This window comes from Lytechinus pictus, chromosome 8 (genome assembly GCF_037042905.1).
Source record: "Lytechinus pictus isolate F3 Inbred chromosome 8, Lp3.0, whole genome shotgun sequence".
In the NCBI taxonomy this organism is placed as follows: Eukaryota; Metazoa; Echinodermata; class Echinoidea; order Temnopleuroida; family Toxopneustidae; genus Lytechinus; species Lytechinus pictus.
The window spans coordinates 3782756-3799394 of NC_087252.1; the positions used below are offsets into that span (position 1 = coordinate 3782756).

The 16639-nt window shown below is 37.8% G+C and overlaps 1 protein-coding gene across 7 annotated transcripts in view; it reads left to right on the top strand.

Moving 5' to 3' along the window:
* Window positions 1–16070, top strand: part of LOC129266428 (zinc finger protein 135-like) — a 41669-nt gene extending 25599 nt beyond the window's left edge. For 3 of the 7 annotated variants that reach the window (XM_064103376.1, XM_064103379.1, XM_064103380.1), the window contains 3 exons: window positions 272–430; window positions 8770–9042; window positions 13494–16070. In XM_064103376.1, coding sequence (XP_063959446.1) covers window positions 272–430; window positions 8770–9042; window positions 13494–14671 — 1610 coding nt within the window. In that variant the 3' untranslated portion in view covers window positions 14672–16070. Of the gene's footprint in view, window positions 1–271; window positions 431–4074; window positions 5588–8769; window positions 9043–13493 lie in introns of all 7 variants that reach the window. The other 4 variants (XM_064103378.1, XM_064103381.1, XR_010294367.1 and 1 more) reach the window with 3 other exon arrangements.
* Window positions 16071–16639: the final 569 nt, after the last annotated feature.

The window sequence follows — 16639 nt, forward strand, 5'->3', positions numbered from 1 at the left end:
TGTTATGTCAATATACTGTCAATGCACTCAAGATACCATACTGGAGAAAAACAGATTTGCCACAAAAAACACGTCCAAGTTCATCATCTATTAACCTGTACAGGAGAATCATCATGGGAGAAAAGGTCTTTGATATTATCTGTTTGCTTTATCAACAGTATTTCTGACAAGACTTCTGGTACTCCTGTGAACATCTCTATCCATGAAAATTGCTTTGTGTAAAAGTGCAACACATAATAGATATTTTATTCTGCTCTTTTTAAATACTCAGGTGGGAATGTAGGCAAACAGAGCTCCTGTCAACAAAAAGGGAATACTCAGATAATATCAGGTGATTCATCACATGACAGATCACATGGGAAGCATCTCCCAGGTGACTACCCTTTACAAGGAACCCCTTCCAATTCATCTCCCAGAGGCAATTGCTCAAGTGAGTATGGCTCCTATCTCTTACCAAACCAAGCAGATTATCCTCAAGGACAGTGCTCTGCTGACAGTGCTACCACGTCAAATCATGATGGTGAAAGATTGGTTCTAGACATTGTTGTGGGGAATGAGAAATATCACACAAATTCTTTACAAAACACAAAGAAGTCATCCCCTGTCACTGCAATGAGAAGCATTCAAGGCAATCCTGGCATCGACCTCAAAGAAGAAAGCACCTTTCTCTGTTCCGTTTGCAATGAAGGATGTAAACGCAAGGATGATTTGAAGCGGCATATGATCTTCCACAAAGGGAAAAAGCCTCACGAGTGTTCTTTCTGCAACAAAACTTTTGTACAAAAAGCTGATCTCATTAGACATGAGCGATCTCATACTGGGGAAAGACCGTATTCATGCCTTATTTGCAACAAACGCTTCACAGATACGTCTCATCTAAAAGCTCATCTATCAATTCACACAGGAGAAAAGCCGTATGAATGTAGCCTTTGTAACAAAGCCTTTTCTAATAAAGCTAACCTAACGGTTCACCTGAGATTGCACAGTGGTGAGAAGCCATTCAAGTGTTCACTCTGCAACAACAGCTTTTCTTCCAAAAGTCTGCTCGTGAATCACCAGATCAAACACACAGGCATAAAGCCGTACCAGTGCTCAATTTGTGAGAAAAGGCTTGGGAAAAAATATTCTTTAAATCAACATATGAAGATTCATTCAGGAGAAAAACCATTTCAATGTTCTGTTTGTTCAAAGAACTTTCGGGTGAAGAGTACTCTTAAAAAACATATGAAGATCCATGAAATTTCTATTGAGGACTTGTGATTTCCGACAAAGTGTACGGCAGATGTTGAAAATTATTATCCGAGGAGCATTTCATAATCTTTTGTCAACGATTTTCCCTCACTTAGAAGCAGTGCAAATCATTGATTATTTTTTACATGTAGTTATCCCCTTGTTTCTCCCAAAATACATCATTTTTAAATATGCTAAGAAAAAAAAATAGCAAATTTGTTCTGGTCTAAAACAGTAAAAATCTGCAGGGTTTGATTCGTACAAAATATCTGAGAGATTCCTTGAATTATTAGTTTTTTCGATTTTTACTTATTAATTAAATCGAAATATAATTCCATGGATAAAATACTTGTACTTTCAGAGGAATCTTGACCTGAATTTTATTTTGGAAAATCTCCTTTTTTGTGGCCCCAAATATAATCCAAGATTTTGATTTATTTTTGTTTATAAAATATTTAATCCAAAGTCAAATGTCCTGAAACTTCACAACAATATTCTTCTTAAAGATATCTATCTTACTAATGATATACAGCGAAATCCGAATGCTTTTTAAAATATATTTCAGAAGTTGAAAATCTCTTAACTGCCCATATGTAAGGTGCACAATATATTGTACTCTATTAAGCCCAAGATGTACACTACACATTGAAAGTGGAATTAGGCAGGCCTTGGAGCCGCCTCAACATGTACACATCAGCTTCCTATTTTGTATTGCCAGACTGGACCGAGTCCACCTCGAAGATGATGAGAGTCTGAGAGTCTCGCAATTACCCCCATGGCAGCTGAACCATTGAACTTCAAATATTTATTGTTAAAAATCAACGAGAAAAAGTCATCAAGGACATACCCAAGTGATTTTTATATCAGATTTTAAATTTCTGTACATAATTTACAGGAATTGTATAAAGGGATGAATAGCTTTGTTGAAAGTAGAAAATTTTGCTACAGAATGAGAGGTTCATGTGCATGTATGCCATATTTCCTAGTGTAAAATCAACAATACCTGAAAATTTTTAGATGAAATTGAAGTCATTAAATATCTATTTCTGAAAAAAAGTGGCAAATTTCAAGCCTTGTCTTTCATTGATTCGTTGATTGATTCATGTGCATGTAATGTACAGTATGTATTTTTACACTTAAAGACACATTAAAATATAACATGATATAAAAGAGTATGAATATAGTCATAAAAGATGCAGGAAAAGTCATTAAAAGCTAGTTGGATCAGACAACCTAACATAGGGTTAAATATGTTAATGGCCATATACAAACTACAAAGAAACATACAAACCTTGGGATGAGAGTAGACAACAAACTCTTGTGTAGGTTAGAGCAGTACCATGTGGTACACACAGAGCTCACTTGTATGCCTGCCAGAAGAATACCGTCCAGACACACATTCTCTTTCAGAAATAATTTTTATTGACCACCAAGTCTATGAAGTTCAGGCCATTCCTTTCTGACTTATTAATTCCAATGAGAGGGACAGTGGTTTTCTGTTACCAGTTAATGAAAAATGGACAATCTACTTATCCTCCATGTCAAAATTCATTGAATACCCAGTATACCTTAATACAAAACAAAATTACAAAACAGACTTTCCACTTTAGATCGAGTTTGGAACAGAACTACAAATTTCGGAAATGGAAAAGACAGTTTTTGTTTAAACAGAAAATCACTATCCCTACAATAGACTTGAAATTCATCCTGAATTTGAATCCTGAACAGAATAATTAAAGTGAATTTATAAAAATAAAAAATCCAAATCTGGAACTAGTTTTGCCGAGGTTGATTCTGTTGGGACACATGAATCTTTTCAACTTTAATTGAAGTGGTATATAACATACACATGTATGTCCTGCATAATCTGGTTATATAAATGATTTTTGCGAATACTCGAGTTACGGAGTTGCGAAAGTCAACATATTCAAGTTGACCTACATTGTTAAAAGGGAAAGAAAATCAAGAACCATGGGGGAAAATTAAATCATACAAAATTTGCCGAAGGTTTATTTGCTTACACATAATCTGTCATGCAAATGATGCAGGACAAGTGGACCATTGAATGAAATAATTGGGAAGTTCGAATTGGACCAGGATCATCATTTACTTTGGGTTGTGTAAGTTTTTAGCAATCCTCTATTAAAGTTCTAGACACTTAACACTCTCACTTGTTAATTAAAATCCACAAACATTCTGTATTCAGTGGTGATTAAAAGTTGGTGAACCCCAACCAGAAAATGAACATGAAAAAGGTTCTGTCCTGTTTTAGATGTGTCAGGTGATGAAATATTAAGTTCAGTAAAGTTTGTTTCTCTGGGCTCTCTAAACATATTCGTGTTGTTTTCTACAATCAACATGAAGGAGTGCATTTTGTGGTGGAGTTCACTAACTTTTGAGCAAAACTGTATGGAAGAACTTTACTTAATGATGATCAATAGATCCTTCTCACAGACTAATTTGCCATCCAACGGTAACTGCCATGGTAACGCTGATCACCAGCCAATCAGAATCAAGCATACTAGACAAGTTACCATTGAATGGCAAATTTACCATAATGGTAACTTTTGATGCAAACGGGGCTCAGGTGGCGCCAATTAGGAAGCACCTTTTTTTGTTTCGTCCAGGGGCCTACAGTACTTCTGATTGCTTCTTCACAAATTCAGACTTATCACGGTGCAAAATTTGAAACGTAGGGCAATTCTTATTTTAATCCGAGCAATGCCTGCTCATGTATATCTCACATGACTTCTTGCAGTTTAGTTGCTCTCTAGGTTACTCCTGTAACATTGATTGTCCTGTCAGCTTTTATAGTGCAAACTACCCTGCTCTTTTTTCACTCAGGTTGGGATTCAAGAAAGCAGAGCTCACATCCAAGGAAGGAAAACACACTGAAAATATCAGGTGATGCATCACATGACAGATCAAATGAGGATTTCCCAATCCAAACTGTTCTAGAAAACAATTCTGACCTATCTTCCAGAGGCAATTACTCAAGTGAGTACGACTCTTTTCTACAAAGGCAAGTGGATTATCCTCAAGAGGAAAGTGTGACTGACAGTGCTACCACTTTCAATGATCATACAGAAGAAATAACGGATTCAGAGGAACGCAGGGGGAAACGCAAAGCTGCCTTTCGAAAAACCCTTGATGATGGAGCAAGCCCATCGGGAAGCACTGGAAATGATGCTGAAGGAAAACTTTTCATCTGTGCAGTATGCAGTAGAGGATTTAAAGGGAGGCAAGCTTTGGATAGGCATATGAGAAGCCATTCAGAAGAGATGCCTCACGAATGTACAATCTGCAAGAAAAGATTTTGGCAAAGATCTGATCTGAGGAAACATTTCCGAATCCATCCAGAGGGAAAGCCATATTCATGCTCTCTTTGCGAGAAACGATATTTCGACAACGCTAATCTCAGAGCACATATGTCGGTTCATAGCAGGAAAAATCATCACCCTTGTTCATTTTGCAACGAGATATACGTGAGCAGGTCTGAACTTGATGCACATGTTAAAACCCATGCTTATGAGAAACCGTATCAGTGTACGGATTGCGATTTGAGATTTTGTAGCAATGCTGCACTCCAGGCTCATAAGAGAATCCATACAGGTGAAAGGCCTTTTATGTGCCCCTTTTGCAACAAAACATTCACCACACCTTCTCTGATGAGGACACATTTGAGAATCCACACAGGCGAGAAGCCCTATGAGTGTTCTGTGTGTGGCGACAGATTTTCCTTCAATACACAACTTGTGGTTCACAAGGCAAAGCACACGGGAGTGAAGCCGCACCTGTGCTCTATCTGTGGAAAGGGGTTTTGGAGAAAAACCTGTTTAAATAGACATGCAAAGACTCACGCAGGAAAAATTCAACACCCTAAAACCCACGTTGAGGAGAAACCGTACCAGTGTCCAGACTGCAATTTGAGATTTAAGCGATTTTCTTGGCTTCAGACTCATTTTAGAAGCACCCATAAAGAACAAAATATCAAGCCGTTTAAATGCCGCTATTGTCCAAAGGCATTTGCCACATCTGGTCAGCTCAAAGTACACACCAGAATGCACACAGGCGAGAAACCGTATGAATGCTCTCAGTGTGGTGACAGGTTTTCCTTCAACAACCAACTCATGGACCACAAGAACAAACACAGAGGGGTCAAGCCATATTCCTGCCCCGTTTGTGAGAAAGGATTTTGGAGAAAAAACTGTTTGAATAGACACATTGAGACTCACGAGAGAAAAAAAGAGAGTGGTCTTGTACCATGAATGAAAAGCCATGCTAATTGATCTTGTTGACCTTTGAATACTGCCATCACTTGGTACTTTAACCTGTTGCCCAGTGTACAAAGTCTATGGTAATTACAGAATTCAGTATTCAATGGGCTATTAACATTAATCCTGATTTTTTGTTTATGTAGATGAAATTATGTTTGCGGTCAGGGTTAAGTTCATAATGCTAGTTCTAAGCTCTTATATAGTAAAAAGTTGTAAAAATGTCAACAGAGCTGTGTTTGAACACAATTATAGTATATATAGTACAAATATGGTATGGTATTTATTAAATGGATCACAAAGACTGAATTGCAAATTGATATACAATAAATCAAATGGTGTAAATTAAGTTTTGTAACAGTGGTATCATTTACATAGTAAAAAAGTATACATATATATCACAGACTGAATGCAAGATATAACATAGTAAACCATATTTACAATAAAAGGGTAATATAGAACAAACACATTCATGAATAAAACAAAAAAGAAAGAGAGAATGGAGGAGGAGAATGAGAAGAAGAGGTAGAAGAAAAAGGTGAATAAGGAGAAGAGGAAGAAAAGAAAGAGAAGAAGGCGAAAAAGACAATTGAATTGAAGTTGAATTAAAAAAAGAAGATAAAATTTCATACAACATAATGCAAATTGGTATACAGCACTGATATGTAAAAGGTAAAATCTTGAATTAGGATTTGTGGTTTGGCAATCGTGAAAACTCATGGATTAGATTTTTTCAAAAAGTTTAAAAAGTTATGTTTTGCAAGTCGCTTTTCTTGATCAATAAAATTGGTAGTGCAATATCAATAATAGTTGAATGATTGTTTTTCCAACTCTGTATCCTTTTGTCTGTTTCAGTAATAAATTATAGTATATACATTGTTAAAACAGACCAAATCTCAGTATGAAAAAAATAGCTTGACTATTAACTATCGGCAATATGTTGAAGGGCAAAAAATCAGGTCTCAAAAGCTTTACACGGTAATAGCTTGAATTATGGTAGAATAACTCTGATGCCTTGCACTCTTGGCCAAAATGTTGGGTAACTAATGGTGTCTACCAGGAAAATCCCTAGTGTCTCTTCAAGATTTCTAGATAGTTATGAGGATAGATATTAAAGTAGTTCCTTTAAATATCAGCAATATGTTGAAGTGTGCATATGACGTGATGTAGCGGTTCTGACTCTTGCCTTTCAATCAGAGGGTCGTGTGTTCATATCCCACCTCACGCTAGCGTCCTTTGGCAAGATGTTGATCTGGGTTCCGTTTCATAAAGACTTGTAAGAGTAACAAATGAACAATTTCTATGACAAGCTTAAAATCAGCCAATCAAATTAAAGGATTTCAGTAGCTTTGAACTGTTATTGCAAATTTGTTATCGTAACAAGTTTTATGAAACGGGCCACTGCATTTGCCACTCCCCACCCAGGTGTAAATCGGATACCCGGTAGGATGCAAAAGTTATTGTATGTTTGAATTTGCCAGCGCCTTTTGAGGCTGCAAGGAATGCTTCCAAGGGAGTGGGAATTGTGAACCTTAATGCAGGATTGAAATGAGTGCAATGGGTGATTTCAAGTACGGTGTTGAAATCTGGTGTTGTGACAACACCAACACTAGCCACAACAACGTACTTGAAATCAGGCTGGTGTTGGGATTGACCTCGAAAAATATGACGTATTTCCGGCAGTTGGTGTTCAATGCTGGTGTTGAATGTCGTCTGCTGAACCCAGCACTGCGGCTGGTGTTGACGATCTTCGTGCAATTTCCCCATTCACCAACACCAACCCCCAGGGATTGGGAAAATCATGATTTCAAGTTCGGTGTTGGTGTTGGCAATCTCAAGCTCGTGAACAGGCGGCGAACACGATGAAACATCCCCGTAAAATTAGCTTTTACAGTTTAGATGAGTACAAATCATTTGAGCTGTATATATTTTGATGAAGAATAATGTTCACTCTTTCGAATTCTTGAATTAATATTAAAACATTGGTATTCTGTACGATGAGAATTTAATGCATTTCTCTCAGATTTCATTTTCGTCGTCGAGACTTCTCGCGTGAAGTTGAGATGATTTAGCAGCGCAGCGCAGAGGCGTGACGTCATGTGCTATCGATAGCGCAATCGGTATCATTCCACTGAACTCAGCTCGGTGTTGGAGCTCGGTTCAGCGGCCTTTTTGCGCTCTCAACACCGAACTTGAAATCACCCAATGACTGGGGTAATAGTATGCTGGAAAGCGCTTTGAGCTGTATATGGGAAATATAAAAACTGGCTATTATTCCCCAGATATCACATTTTTAATTTCTTGTGCACGATCGATATTGTACTTGTAAGCACACTTGTTACGTCAACTTTTGGTATTAGTCCGAAGGGGTGAAACATTGTTAAAAGTGGAAAGATTTGCTTTGGCAGAATGAAAGGTGTAGCATATCCTATTTCCCTTGATTTCCTCGGTAGATAGTGTTGCTTACCCGGCAGTTTGGCCCAGAGTGGAAAGCATCAGAGAGTCATTCTACCAGAGTACTTGCTGTCGGGGTGTTACGCTTTTGAGACATGAATTTTCGCACTTCAACCTATTGAGTGAAAGGAACTACTTTGATATTTATCATAACCAACCAGAGACCATTCATTTCCTAGTGTATGGTGGTACACTTTTGAGACCTGAATTTTCTTTCCCAATCGATTTGACCTCTGAATCACTACCTTGTCTGTAGTCTTTAGGGAAGGCGTTCAAATTACCTTGTCTGTGGTCTTCATAGCTTCCTGTCTGATCTCGGACCTATCCACGGAGGATTAGTTTATTGTTACTGGGGGTGCTGAGCATTGTCACAGCACCCCCAGTAACAATAGATAATCCTCCGTGGCCAGGTCCATGTCTGATCTACATTTTTGCAGTTTGATATTACAACATAAGCTTGCAGCTAGGGATGAAGTCTAGGCCGGCCTCAATGCCTCATTTTGCTCTGGCCTTGGACCGAGATGCATGTCCAAAATCTATGGAATATGCTTCTCTTCAATGGCCTCATGACGAGGAAGTACCAGTCTTGACTTCATCCCTGGTAGATGGAATTGTGATTTTGATCTTGACTGTTGGATTAAGTCGCTACTTGACTGTATTAAAGAGTTTAGCAAAATTCTTGAATTTGCTTTTACAATCTAGTTTGATTTATTTGTTGAAGAAATGTGCCCCTACCAATGTTGCTTTTGTAAAAAGAATGATTGTCCTTCACTTAGATTTAGTGCATGTCACCCTGCTTTTTCGTACTCAGGTTGGGATTCAAGAAAGCAGAGCTCATATCAAAGAAAGGCTCAGGAAACATCAGGTACATCACACGAAGAACATCCTCCACAGGATTTCCCAATCCAAGCTTTTCTCGGAAACCATTCTGATCTATCTACCGGAGGCAATTACTCATGTGAGTATGACTCTTTTCATCAAGGACAGAGTTTTGCTGACATTGCTACCACGTTAGATCATGATGGTGAAAGATTGGATAGAGACATTACGATGGGCTGTGGTGTGAAAGGTGACAAAACATCAGGTGAGGCATCATGTGACCGATCACATGCTAAGGGACAAATTGTTGCTGACAGTGCTACAATTTCAGATGATCGTGAAAAAGAAATGATAGGTATGAACTCACACAGTACCAAGGAACATGATGAGAAATCCGAAGCCGCCTTTTCAAAAACCCTTGATGCTAGAGCAAGTCCATCGGGAAGCATTGGAAATGATGCTGAAGGAAATCATTTTATCTGTGCAATATGCAGTAGAGGGTTTAAAGGGAGGCAAGCTTTGGATAGGCATATGAGAAGCCATTCAGAAAAAATGCCTCACAAATGTACTGTCTGTAAGAAAAGATTTTTGCAAAGATCAGATCTGAAGAAACATTTTCGAACCCATCCACAGGGAAAGCCATATTCATGTTCTCTTTGTGAGAAACAGTATTGCGAGAGGAATGATCTCTTAGCACATATGAGAGTTCATAGCAGGAAAAATCATCACCCTTGTTCATTTTGCAGTGGAACATTTGTGAACAGGTCTTATCTTGATGCACACATTAAAACCCATGTCAGTGTAAAGCCTCACAAGTGTACAGATTGCAATTTGAGATTTTGTAGCAATTCTGTGTTCGAGGAACATAAAAGAACTCATACAGGAGAAAGGCCTTTTAAGTGCTCCCTTTGTAACAAAGCATTTGCCCAATCTAGTACACTGAGTGCTCATATAAGAATACACACAGGCGAGAAGCCTTATGAATGTTCTGTGTGTGGTGACAGATTTTCCTTCAATACACAACTTATGGTTCACAAGAAAAAACACACAGGAGTGAAGCCGCACCTGTGCTCTATCTGTGACAAAAGATTTTGGAGAAAAGGTTGTTTAAATAGACACATGAAGATTCATACTTGAGAAAAGCTCTGTCTGCGATCCATGTGTGGGAGACACTTTCAGCTAAAGGTTCATTTGAAAGACCATATGAGGACCCACAGAAATGAATTTGTTGGTGTTTGAATTATTTTTCCTGACATTGAAATACTGTATTTGTATAAAGAAGATTAAATCATGAGCTAGTATGAACTTTGTGTTTGAGATAATTGGTCATTGATAACGAATGTTTAAACTTTTTAATCTCAGCTACAATATTTCCTGGTGCCTTTAACAGACACTCTATATGAATAATAGATCTTTTTCAACTTTATATCACCCAATCACTTCCTTTTAAATTAAGTTGTGGGTACATGTCATTTTTCAGTTTCATAACCAAGCAACCATGCCAATACTCTAAAAACAAGCCCAACCAACCTATCATATTCAATCTCATTTAATCAAGCCCAATAAACCAGGTCAATAATAATGAAGCCCAACGGCAACCAGCTGCCACTAGGTAATTGGTTATTTACCAGTTTGGTGTTTACCAGCAAAATGCTGTCTTGCTGAGTTCCTACGAGAGTTACCATAAACAAAATAGAACTATTCAATCAGACCTAACAAACCATCAATGAATTATCAAGCCCAACCAACCATGGAAAAATACCTGATAATCAAGCCTATTGAACCAAATATATCAGTATTGTGATGAATTCCATCTAACCCTTGCAATATTTCCTCATCAAACCCTACCATGTTAATAACAAATGATTAAGGCCAGCCAACCATGTCAACCAATTATCAAGCTAAACTGACCAATCCTGTCATCAAGCCCAATTTTGTCCATAATCAAGACATGAACCATATGAATAAGGAAGATCAACTAACTACGTGTCCTCAGACTTTATATTCATCCTCAACAAATTTAGTCAGTAATCAAATAAAGTCAAACCACCTATGTGCTTGTTCAATTAACCCCAACAAACCGTAATCAAGTAGTGAAGCCAACCAACTGACCATGTCAATGGCTAGTCATGAAGCGTTAATGAACCAACCATGTGAATACCAAATTAGCCAACTAACCATATCAATATCTTGAATTTCCACCTAATCCACCGAATCACAAGTGGTACATGTACAATATGTCACATTTATCTTGTGCTAAAACTGGACCATCAAAAAGGTTTGGCCTCACATGATGATAGGGAGTTTTTTGCACCGTGATGCAGAACTCGTTAAAACATATAAAATGTATTTGTTAAATGCACTTTAGACAACGGGCAACCAAGAATTCATTGTTGAAAATTGGTTAATCAAACAGCAGTTTTTCTGGGAATCTTGATATAAAACGAAATGCAAATATTTGCATTTTTTGTCAGCTCCGAAACTGCTGTTCTGGGGGGCGTTTCATGAAAGGACTTGTCAGACGTTTTATCCGACAAGTCCCATTTTATCCGACAGTTACCATAGTAACAGTACCTCCCAGCCAATCAACATCAGAGAAAGATGTCAGATCTGACAACTTGTCGGATGAAAATGTTGATGAAACACTCCCCAGGTTCTCCAATTTTTTACAAAGACCTCCCAGCTGTTCATTGTCCCTGGAAATGCATTTTCAATGTAATCACTACATGTATGTTGTTGAATTTGTTCTATGACGCAGTTTGAAAACTCACTAATGCATGTATATGAATTAGCCTTCCTAAACCTAACTATCTGGCAATACATTACCCATAGCCAGTTAACATGAAATAAACTAAAAACAACTGACCTGGGTCCCGTAACACAAAGGTTTGCGATTAATCGTACGCTTGATTTTCACTATTGTGTATTGTAGTCAGTGGAATCAATCGTAGAATAGTCTTTGTATGATCATTGCTAAGTTTTGTGTTACAGGCCCCTGGACTTCATGTTAATAGAATATCACACTCCAGAGGATGCTCATTCCAAAGCTGCTGGTTAATAATAACGTCAAATGGAGGGATAAGAGTATTTTTCAAGTGAAAGTTGCAACATAATTTATTATGCTCAGGAAATTTTTCGGCTTCTGACTACCATCTTTTGTTCCAGAATGATTAAGTTACGTTTGTTGACTGTGCAGTGCCCTTGGTAATTACAGTCATGTCAGCATGACAAAACAATCTGTTAAAACCTTGATTCATTGATATCGAGAATGTACTCCAGAGCAGTGCCCTGTCTTACAAAGAGTTGCGATTGATCCCATCAACCACAAATATAGATGGCCAGCAACATCTTAAATGCCAATTTGTTCAAAATATTTTCTAGATATGATGCATATTGATTCATACATTCATTGTTCTCTTGAAGATTCAGTGTGAATCTGGTTGTTTACTATTAAAGGAGATTGTGCTAATTTACTTTAGAAAAAAATTGAGGTTTGGATGGATTTCCATACAGTTGAGATTAATTGGATCAATCGTAAATCTTTGTAAGACAGCCCATAAGTCCTTCCCAAAGATGCTCGTCATTAAGGGAAGTTCTTTGAGTAAAATGCATGTACGAGGCAAACAAATACAGGTTTGATAGTCCTGAATTGCTGATGTGAGTATTACAGGACAGCATGTTCATTTTTAATTAAATCATACAATTATAAAAAGTATGTAAAAATTTTGGACCACAACCACACTTGTGAAACTGATTCCAGACCGGTCCAAGTAGTGACATTATTGATACCCAATCAATCGGTGTGGAGTCGGCTTTGGTGGTGTGACTGTAGATTCATTTTGCATATACAAAACGGGGGTGGATCCAGGATTTTCCAAAGGGCCATTTTTCTGAGGAAAAATTTGACAAGCCAAATAATTAATAAATCTAAAAAAAAGGTTTTCAACCAAAAATTAAGGACAAATTATCCACGAAAAAAACTGACAAAAAAAAGGTCTTCTTTCAAAGGGGGGGGGGGGGGGCACGCTGCTGTTTTAACAGCATTTTTACATTACAAATTTTAATTGTGCCTCTCAAAAGGGGGGCACGGGCCAGCTGTGCCCCCCCCCCCTGGATCCGCCAGTGATACCAAAGGATTTGATTAGAAGGACAAGAGCTGTCATGAAGTTGTATTAAAATTGAGTAGTATTTTTTTTCTCTTCAATCCTTACAAGAGGGATTTTATTTGTTCACATAAGTAACATACATGTACAAAACAAACAAATAATTTCTTTTTAAGTAACTTTGAATTACTACCTTTAGGTCATAAAATAAATAGCATGAATCTGATGTTTTTCATTTCCAAAACATTTCCTTATATAATTTCTATAGATTACAAATTGTGATATTGAATTGAAAATTGAATATCATTAACTATTTTGTTTTTTTACCTTGCACATTCATTTCCTTTTCTCATTTTCTTCTGTCTTTTCTCTTCTTTGTCTTTGTTTTCATCACCTTATACTATGCAATGTGCAAAAGACTACTTTGTCTGGAAAGGTGATTTTTGTCTGGGATTACTTTAAGAGTAAATTGACATTCTGTATCATTATGTTAGTTTCGTTTGAATTTACTTGGTGTGTAAAGAAAAGTACCCCTTCCCCTGCTCAATTCTGTTGCATGTGTAATAAAGTGACTAGCTTTAGTGCAAATTACATTGGTCTTCTTTTTACTCAGGTGGTGATTCAAGAGGGCAGAGCTCACATCAAAAGGAAAGCACACTGAAAATGTCTCTTGATACATCAGGTGACACATCACATGACAGACCACATGGGGATCACCTTCCAGAGGATTTCCCAATCCTAGCTGTTCTCGGAAACGTTTCTGAGCTATCTACCAGAGGCAGTTACTCAAGTGAGTATGATTCTCATCCCATACCAAACCAAGCAGATTATTCTCAATGGCAGAGTGCAACTGACAGTGCCACCATGTCGGATGACCATGAAGAAGAAAGATTGGATCTGAAAACAGACAATGCAATGGGACTGGGTGAGAATTGTGAAACTGCCTCTTCAAAGCAGAAATCTTCCCAGATTTCATCAACAAGAACCGAACAATCAAACCCTTGCATCAATTCTGCTGGAGAACAACTCTTTACCTGTACAGTTTGCCAGAAAGGATATAATCGTAAGCACAATTTGTACAGGCACATGAGACTCCATTCTGAGGAGAGACCTCATGAGTGCACCTACTGCAAGAAACGATTTTGGCAAAGCAGCGAGTTGAAGAGACACCTTCGAATCCATACTGGACAGAAACCGTATTTGTGTTCAGTCTGCGACAAACGGTTTCGCGATACCTCTAATCTCAAGGCGCATATGGCAGCTCATGTTCGTAAGAGGAGGAAGCATCAATGTTCATTCTGCGATGAGGGATTTCCAACTAGAAATCTGCGAGATGCCCACAGTGCATCAGCTCATCCGAGTGAGAAACCGTATTGTTGCACGGAGTGTGATATGAGATTTTGCCGTCGTGGTTCGCTCCAGGCACATATTTGGAGAACCCATACAGCTAGAGACAAACCGCATGTGTGTTCAATTTGCAACAAAGCATTTTCGCATTTGTGTTTCCTCACAATACACAAAAGAATCCACACGGGTGAGAAGCCCTATGAATGTCCCGTCTGTGGTGACAGATTTTCCTTCCATACCCAACTTGCGGATCACAAAGCAAAGCACACAGGAGTCAAGCCGTATTCATGCTCCATCTGTGAGAAAAGGTTTTGGAGGAACAGTTGTTTGAATAGACACCAGAGGACCCATACAAAAGAGAAGCCCTTTCAGTGTCCCGAGTGTGGCAAATGCTTTACCGAAAAGAGTTCTCTTATCAAGCATTTGAATACACACCCACTTTGATAATTTCATGACTTATGCACTTTTGATTGGTTTGCCGAAAAGAAATGAAAGTTTGGGTGATCCTTTTCAGGACCAACTATTGCTCGAGAAAGAGTTTTGATGGTCCTTTTCAGGACCAACAATCGCTCAAGAAAGATACATGGTGTACCCTGAAACCTACTACACTATTCTTCTTCATCATGGAAACCTTCAGAAGTTACACTTTAATGCCACCTCCTGAATAAACATGAATGAATTTATTGATTAACTTCCTTCACTTGACATGAACCTTTTGTTTTATAATATATACGATGATATATGATATAAAGGGAAATCATATTGAATGCTTATTCTCATTTTGCAGACATTCAAATATGACAAATTTGTGCTGCATTTCCAATAGCATAACAAATCGTGATTCAGAGTAAATCACCACAAACAAAAAATATCAAGCAGAAAAATAAAAAATTTTCCCCCAGAGTCATCAGAAATTACCCCAAGTACATGTAGCAACTATGTTTGGATAAATGAACAAAGCATTTTGATCAAGACTCCAGTTCCAATGTCATGATGTAAATGATATTTTCCTGGCACTCCATATCAATATACCTAACATGTAAAATCTTGAAGATGTTATACATGTACCTCAGTCACTTGCTCTACGGCGGCCGTATGCCAAGTAAAAAACAGCCGTTTTATTCATTCTTAATCAAACTACCTATAAATGTAAAATGTTAAAAAGGCCATTTTCAACTCGCCGTACGGCCACCATAGAGCAAATGTGACTGAGGTATTAGGATCATATAATGTTTAACTGTTAGAAACTGGTTTGTCTTTGTTACTAGGGTTCCACAAGGCCAAGTGTTACCTGCATGTAGTTAAAAAAAAGGGGAAGTTCACCTTGACAAATAAACTTCATTGTAAAAATATCACAGAATAAAATATAAAAATACTGTCAAATGTTTGAGAAAAATCCATCAAAGAATACAGAAGCTATTAGAATTTTAAAATATGGGGCAGCTGCTCATTTATGACATCACAAATCCAAGAATTAAAATTCTAGTACATTTAATCTTTAATGCATTTTCCTCAAACCTTCACCAATATTTTTTTTCTGTTATTTTTACAATTTTCTTCAGCGTGAACTTCCCCTTTAAACGTAACACTGAAATGCTGTAGTGTGTGAACTTACATGTAGCGCCCTGTGACAATACAGGTATTTAGTTTTGAACTATTTGGTATTGTATTTCCTGAATTATGGATGTGTATTAATTAATGTCAAAAAATCTATGCTTCCAGGCCATGGATTCAATACCATTTCAAAGTAATTTCAAAGTAATTGAGGAAAAGTATCAAAAATTGAATTGAAAAAAAAATGTGTATAAAAACTGTGTATTTTCGCTGAAAAGGTGCCTTTGAATAGATTCGTTCGTATACATTTTGATTCATTGATTTCTTGAGAAACAGGGATGTGAAATTGGAAATGAGGAAGTAGAGTATCTTTCAAAATTGAGTGTAACCCTCAACCTTAAAAGGACTGGGTCATTTTAGATGTATTGAGGACTGGGGCGGGGGCCATGATGGGCCGCCAATCGTGCTGAAATCTGAGACGCACATTCTTTACCACCTAAACTATAAGCCAGTTTTTAAAAAATTATGAAAATAGTAAATAAAGTTTTGCAGCACTACCTTTTGTTCGTTTCGGAAATATCACACTAAGTGTTGAGAGGGGGCCATCAAAAGCCCCCCCCCCCCCGTCCTTTTAGGGTTAAAGACTGTAAACCAGAAGTGGAAGAATCGTAGGCATTGTGAGAGTCTTGAGTAGAAGGCTGGTTGGAGTGGAGAGGTGAGAAAGGCTTGAGTAGATGAGAGAGGGTTGGCTGTAGATGGCAAGTGAAGTTGTTGAGCAGGAGCAGGAAAGAAGACTTGACATTTCGGGCAGGATATATGTACGGTCATCTAGTTACAAAGCTTATGTGGGATCAGTAT